The 7754-nt window shown below is 38.5% G+C and overlaps 1 protein-coding gene across 5 annotated transcripts in view; it reads left to right on the forward strand.

Moving 5' to 3' along the window:
- LOC137629049 (uncharacterized) overlaps positions 1-7489 on the forward strand; it is a 100187-nt gene extending 92698 nt beyond the window's left edge. For 4 of the 5 annotated variants that reach the window (XM_068360319.1, XM_068360346.1, XM_068360333.1 and 1 more), the window contains one exon: positions 4350-7489. In XM_068360319.1, the coding sequence (XP_068216420.1) occupies positions 4350-7037 (2688 nt within the window). In that variant the 3' untranslated portion in view covers positions 7038-7489. The remainder of the gene's footprint in view (positions 1-4349) is intronic. The other variant, XM_068360340.1, reaches the window with a different exon arrangement.
- Positions 7490-7754: the final 265 nt, after the last annotated feature.

Consider the following 7754-nt stretch of genomic DNA (forward strand, 5'->3'; position numbering starts at 1 on the left):
GTTCTTGTACTTTGTGTGCACTTATTTTTCGCGTATTCTTGTATTCGAATTGATCGTCAGTGCATTATATAAGTCAACACCTATTTATACTCTGAGCGTATTTTCAAAAATTCTTTCTTGCTAATTAGTAATTGATTTGGGTGAAAAACCATGAAATTTTGATAAATTATTCGGAACAGCGTGAAATTCATGTACAGTAGACTAGAAGGCGGTACTTATTGGTCACTGAAAAGAAACTTGTCAGGTCATTAATTAATAGTTTATTAACCCTTTGACGCTTATGCCCTTGCAATAGTCTGGGTGAGGTACAGCGTAAATGTGCTTCGCCGAAAAATGACGTTTGCAAACAAAAATTTTTCTTTCAAGTCGGTATGTTTAAACTAACAGCTTAAGGCTTCTAGTTTGTTTCATTATATTGGCAGAAGATAACGTAACTGGTAGGCTAAAAAGGAAGTGAAAATGCGTGTTAAACTTAAAATTTTTGTAATAAAAAATCTTATAAATATTTTTTAGAAATTCATGAAAAATACAATAACTATGTTTGAGGATTTTTTCAAATATGCAAATTATGTAGAATTGTTAAGTGTTTCACTTGGATGCAATCTCTTAACAATTGGTGTATTAGTATGCGAGGAGTAAATGAATAAAAAGCTTTTTTAAGCAAAAATTTCCAATTTTCCAACTTCTGTTGTTTATCATTGTTACGACGTAACAAGTAAAGATAAGGAAAAATTAAAGATGTAATTGTAAAGCTGATAAAATTTTCAATAACTTTGATAAATAAAATATATATCTATTTAGAAAATATTGAGCAATTACCATTAGAAAACAGTAAATTTTGAAATTTGGTTGTAGGTGTTTATACGATAGCATTTTTGCATAGAAACGACAATACCTTTATGTTGTTTCATATACCATATAAAAGTACAAAGAATGGGCTTTCTAATCATTTGAGACATGTATATTGCTGTTATTTACACATGCACAAATCTGCCTAGAAAATTTTTTCTATGAAGCGTAAATTGGCATATCAAAACAAAAAGCTATAACAGCTATAACAAGCATCTACATGGGGAACAGAGCATATGAAGTTTTTTCTTTTCTGTAAAACAAAGAAAAAAAATAGTTGTTACAATGGCTGTGCATGCCAGCAAATGCAAAGTAAAATGTATATAAGCAAAAAATACAAGCATACACACAATCAAATACAAAAGTAGGTCATGCGGGACACAAAATTAGGCAAACAGGGTCATTTTGTGACAGACCTCACAAAATTATTTTTTTCTCATCTATATTTACTGTGCAATGTCTTCTAATGATTTACTGTATAACGGAGTTGAAATAAAATAAACTATAAATTTGGAAAATATGACAAATGATGCAAAAAATATTTTGAACAAAAATTTCATATTGGAGGTTAGCTTAAGCCTGCCGTGCATGGCCAGCTACTACCCTTTTTCTTTTAGGCTCCACATGTCCCTCAACCATCTTTTGTCACATGGTGCGAGTTTCGTGTTCCTTGTGTGACGCGCATGTTTACGACGAGTTTCCCCCTAAAATAAGTTAGGTGTGTAATGGCAATTCACATTATCGGATTACTTTCAGCAAAAAATTTCTCACACTTCATTGCGTCATATGATCACTAGAGGGTTAGGTAATCGATCATTTTTGAGGTACCAATTTCAACAGCCTACTCCCCCCTTATTACTCGGTCGATTTGTCTGAAACTTTGTATGTGGATACTAGAAGGATACCCTCATTGATGCTCTGAGCCTGATTTTTTTTTTTTAAATTACAGTGGTATAATTGATTGAATTATTCTGATAATTAGTACTTAACGATTAATTGAAGAGGAACGTGGATTTTCAAAGGTGACAGAAATCAGTAGTGTTATGTGTGAAAAGAAAGGGGAGGGAGGAGAACACAACCGTCCAGTAAACAGAACGATTCTTGCTGTGGTTGGTTAGTAATTCACGATTATTTGAGGAGAACATGGATATTCAAAGCTAATGGAAAGCTATCATATTTGGTGTCAAATGGAAGCAGAGGGATAGGAGAACAGGAGTACACTACAGAAAAGTTATTACTGTCTTAAATGATTATCTAACCACAAAATTTATAGAATATTCACTGCTGCTGTTGATGTGATCAAGGAATTAATTGGAATCCAGTCACTCTGATACCCAAGTGATCTGGGACATTGGAATTAATTGGAATCCAGTCACTCTGATACCCAAGTGATCTGGGACATTGGAATTAACTGGAATCCAGTCACTCCGATACCCAAGTGATCTGGGACATCGGAATTAACTGGAATCCAGTCACTCCGATACCCAAGAGATCTGGGACATCGGAATTAACTGGAATCCAGTCACTCCGATACCCAAGAGATCTGGGACATCGGAATTAACTGGAATCCAGTCACTCCGATACCCAAGAGATCTGGGACATCGGAATTAACTGGAATCCAGTCACTCCGATACCCAAGACATCTGGGACATCGGAATTAACTGGAATCCAGTCACTCCGATACCCAAGACATCTGGGACATCGGAATTAACTGGAATCCAGTCACTCCGATACCCAAGAGATCTGGGACATCGGAATTAACTGGAATCCAGTCACTCCGATACCCAAGACATCTGGGACATCGGAATTAACTGGAATCCAGTCACTCCGATACCCAAGACATCTGGGACATCGGAATTAACTGGAATCCAGTCACTCCGATACCCAAGAGATCTGGGACATCGGAATTAACTGGAATCCAGTCACTCCGATACCCAAGACATCTGGGACATCGGAATTAACTGGAATCCAGTCACTCCGATACCCAAGACATCTGGGACATCGGAATTAACTGGAATCCAGTCACTCCGATACCCAAGAGATCTGGGACATCGGAATTAACTGGAATCCAGTCACTCCGATACCCAAGAGATCTGGGACATCGGAATTAACTGGAATCCAGTCACTCCGATACCCAAGAGATCTGGGACATCGGAATTAACTGGAATCCAGTCACTCCGATACCCAAGACATCTGGGACATCGGAATTAACTGGAATCCAGTCACTCCGATACCCAAGACATCTGGGACATCGGAATTAACTGGAATCCAGTCACTCCGATACCCAAGACATCTGGGACATCGGAATCAACTGGATTCCAGTCACTCCGATACCCAAGTGATCTGGGACAATTGCAGTCATGCTCAATGCAGCATTGACCACTTCTGCTGACTTGAAAGGCGTTGACGCTGGTCTTTCATTCCAGCTCAGGCACAGGAAAAGGTTACATCTTCATCCTGTACTAGTTCATTTGAACTCTTTATAAATCTGTGCTCCTTGAAATGCCAAAGTTTTGTATAGTGTACCATGCAATGTATCTATGAATTCTATATATGTTGGAAGGGCGGGTTCCGTTTGCTTGCTCGTTAGGCAAGATTTTTTTTAGTTGATTATATTTTTATTATTTAGAGGTCTTTTAATACTATTAAAGCCAACATTTGTTACCTCTCGGGGATGGCAGTGAAATTTTCTGGGAAGAAAATTCGGTAATTATTTTTTTTTTATTGTGCATAATACTTAGTAATTTTTTTTTATACCTATGGAAGAGTGGTGGTGCCATCTCTCCATTTAATCATTGTTTTGCTTTTAAAATTGTTAATCTCTTTGGGGGCATTTTGCATCTTAAAATAATCACTGTAATGACCAAAGGATATTCTTCATTGCACTTATAACTGCTGCTGGATCTTTAGAATCGGGTATCCTGAAGGGCAAAACACTGGTGAAATTTATCTAAAGATAATTCTCGTACGTTTGTCGATTGTTTTGCGGTTACTGGTCAAGTGTGTTGTCTAAGTCTTATCATTTACAGTTGAAAGTACTATTAATCAAGAATAACGCCTCGCTTAATATTGTTGACGGAAATAATTATGATGTTCTTGTCTACCTTTGTTCGATCTCTTTCTATATTTGTTCCACAATTTATATTATTTTACTGAGTTATTACCTCAATTGTTGGAGGAAGAAGATTTTCTCGATAATTTTAAGTCACATTATTAAATCAATGCTGCCATGGCTTTGGTTTTACTTTTTTGTATGTTATACACCAGCAAATTTTGTTTTAGAAAATAAAGACTGGGAGGGTTTTCTCTCATTTTTGGTGTCCGTTTCTTTCATTTGGAAACGGTGAAAGGGATTTGTCAGATTTGTTTTGAGTGTTGAGATATATTAAAAGTCAGTGTTAAAGTGTTTCTGATAAATAAAAGTTTTGTGTTTATATATAAGCACTTCTAAGACTTCTATCCATGTGACATGACCTTAATGCTGACATTGATCATTGCAGGAAGAACTCGAAAGAGTTCCGGAATCCCATCCACAATATGGTGAAGAGTGGAGGAAGTTTTGGGAAAACCGATATCATGAGTTAGAGGCACAAGGCTTGGATCCCTCCCGGCATGATTTTAAGAGTGAGTGGGCTCCATTTTGGCATAAAAGGATGAAAGACTTGCATTTTGTCTCTTTCAGTGAAAAAAGGAAAGTACTTTTAGAAAAGTATAGAATTAAGGACCCAGGTCCTCCTACTGAAGATAATGTGCCCGTGAATGGAGCCAGCAGAGACCGTGTGAGCCGCATTGATAGGTCCCCTAGTCCGTGGGAAGGAGAAAGTTCTAGTGCAAAGAATCCTTCACCACCACCACCTATAAATACAGCCAATGTGCAAGCAGCAGAGGTACCAGGATCTAATAGTAATAATGTTGTTAGTGATTTGCCAAAGTATGAAGAAGAATATTCAGTTATAGGAACCTTGAAGCTTTTAAATGAATTAGAGGACCAACTCGGGTCTTTCGGACCTGCTATTTCAACTCTCCATTCGAAGGCTGTTGCTAGTAAAGAAAGTGGAGGTGACCCCTTAGACCTTTTTAAGGATCTTGACAATTCCGTTTTGGTACGGTATGCAAAAGAAAAATTGGCATCGCAAATCTCTGCCGGAATATTAGGAACGCAGCAGCTATTGAAAACTGAAATGGCAATAGAAAGAGCCATGTGGCTTCAGATCCAAGGCGAGAAGTTGACTGGCCACGATAAGTATTCTGGTTTAGATATAAATAATATTGCCAAGGCAACACTTGGTATGGATACTGTCCAGATTGCTCAGTACATAGCGCATCATTTACTACAAGTTGGAAAATCTAATGCAAGTGAAGAAGACTTGCAGAACATTCTTGTAGCTGTATCAGCAAGTCATACCAAAATGTTGACTGGTCAGTTACAATTAAATCAGAGTTCAACAGAGAGTGAAAACACACCTAAAGACACTAGTCAGTCCCAGGCGGCTAAAGTTGATGCTCCACCCACAGTGCCAGCGTCTACTGCAAACTCTACAAGTGTTCCAGCTACCCAGGCACCAAGAACAGCTTTGTTTCCTTCAGGTGTACCAAACAGTAGTGCTCCAACTTCTGCTTCATCATCTTCGCCAGCTAACACCACTTCCAACTCCACAAACCAAGTCCCTAAGCCAGCGGGACTCAGCTTATTACAAGCAGCTTATGAGGATGATGGACCCAAAGATATGAATAAGTTGTCCCTTGATGATTTACAGGCATTATTGGGAAATTTCAGATCTCTGAATAGAGAAGAACAGCAAGCTCTAACATCTTACTTGAAGAAGCTGGAAGCGACAGATAGTAAGAAAGTGACCCAACTTCGAGAGCGTATGCAAAAGTCTGCTCGTAATACGCCCAAGCCTTCCCCAGCACCTTCAAATTCTGCTTCCTCTAATCCATCCCCAGCACCAAATGTTGAAGGAAAGTCGGATTCTATGTTTTCCCCACCTACAACCGTCTCGCATCAGTATGTGCCACCAACGTCTGTTACACCAACAAATATTGCTCCTGGACCTTCTCTTCCACAACCTATGCAGCAAGATAATCCTCGTCTAGATTCAAGAACATTCCACCCTGGAAGTAGCATGGAGCATTCCATGCATAGTGATCATTTCCAGAGGAATGATCCACCATCCCAAGAACACTTACCTAGAGCTTACCCGAATCCAGATATCCGTGTAGATCAAATGGATAGAGGTCATAACCTTAATGAAAGAGTGGTGCCTCCCAATAACGAGAACATGGGAATGGCTCCTGGTATAGGTGAACTTCTTCAAGACTACCGTAATAAATCCACTTCGCCCGCGTTACACCCAGCTGAAGAGAACGCTACAAGAGAACATTTTAGGAATCCCAACATGCCTCCTGGCCCACATGGATTTGGAAATACTGCATATCCCTCCCGGAATTCTTTTGATAATAGGGACAGACCATTGACTGGACCATTTGATAGAGACCAAGAAATGAGAGGTTCCTTTGATGACAGAGAAAGAAATATAAGAGAACCTTTTGACAACAGACCGTTTAATGATACGAGAGAGGGAGATTTCAGAGGAATGCCAGATCGTTTTGAGCAAGACAGAAGAGGGTCATTTTATGGTAGACAGGGAATGAGGTTTGACAGGGATACAGGAATGCAGGTATCCTCAATGAATAGGGAATCTGATATTCCAAGGAACCAATTAATGGAAAGAGAAGGCCTTGGATTCCGTGGCCCTGAAGGGCCTCAACGTGGTTTTCCAAATCCTGGAAATAGAGATATGCCTGACAGAATGTATGAAGATAGACCCATGCCACCTCTCAGGGAATCGGGTCCTGGAGATTATCCTTCTAGAGATTACGATCCAGGAATGCGTGATGTGAGGGGGTCATCGATGTCGGGCGATCTTCCAAGTCTCATGGATATGGACACGAATAACCCTTTTTCTAGAGGGTCTAATCAACAACCACCTGTGGGCCGTGGTCCTCCCGTCTCTCGTATGGGTGACGGTAGATTCGATAGACCGTCGTTCTTTGGATCAGAAGAATTTCACACAAACACTTTTAGAAGTGGTGGACCGCCACTTGGCCCACAAAGCCGAGCCCCACCCCAGTTACCGTCTAGAGGTTTTATGGACAACAGACCTCCGTACCAGGATCGGTGGTAGTGCTGCAGAAGCATTTATAAATATTGTATACTTGTGAAAAATCAGGAAAAACCAGTGTACATTGAAAGCCTACTGTGTTAATTTGATGATGTTGATATTGTATAGATGTTTAACGAAAAAGTTTATTCAGTTTTGTACTCATCATACCAGAGTGAGTATTTGCAATTTGAAGAGAAGACATTGTTATATATGCAAAGGTGTCTATAATTATTTTTTGTAGTTTGGTTTATAACAATTCCAGAAAATATTGAGAAAGAAATTAGATTTTATATTCACAAAATGTGTTGGATGAAATTTCAAAGTATTTTCAGAATTACATTGGTATGTAATGTATTACAGCTATTTATGTATATATAGAACTTTTCTTTCCCATTTGATAGGGCATTGTAAATTACATAATTCCTCTTGACTTTTGTGTTAGTCTTATTTTTAATAAAACTTGTAAAGATAATGCTTTGTTTGGTGCTGTCCTTTGTTTACAACACTGTTAGGTCTGGCAGAATTAAATCAGAAATAAGTAGGGAATATTTTGTTTATACTTTACATTAAATATTTGAAATTTCTCGTTTCTAGATATTTCAAGATTATATAGGTTCAATAGTATGTTTGATACCATTTATTAGTTTCGTATTTGTTTATTTTGGAGATGCAAATTAATCAATGATGCGAGTTAGGTTTAAAAGAATTAAATCTAATATGTGGGAGGAGTGATCTGCG

Source organism: Palaemon carinicauda, chromosome 2 (genome assembly GCF_036898095.1).
Source record: "Palaemon carinicauda isolate YSFRI2023 chromosome 2, ASM3689809v2, whole genome shotgun sequence".
NCBI classification, from domain to species: Eukaryota; Metazoa; Arthropoda; class Malacostraca; order Decapoda; family Palaemonidae; genus Palaemon; species Palaemon carinicauda.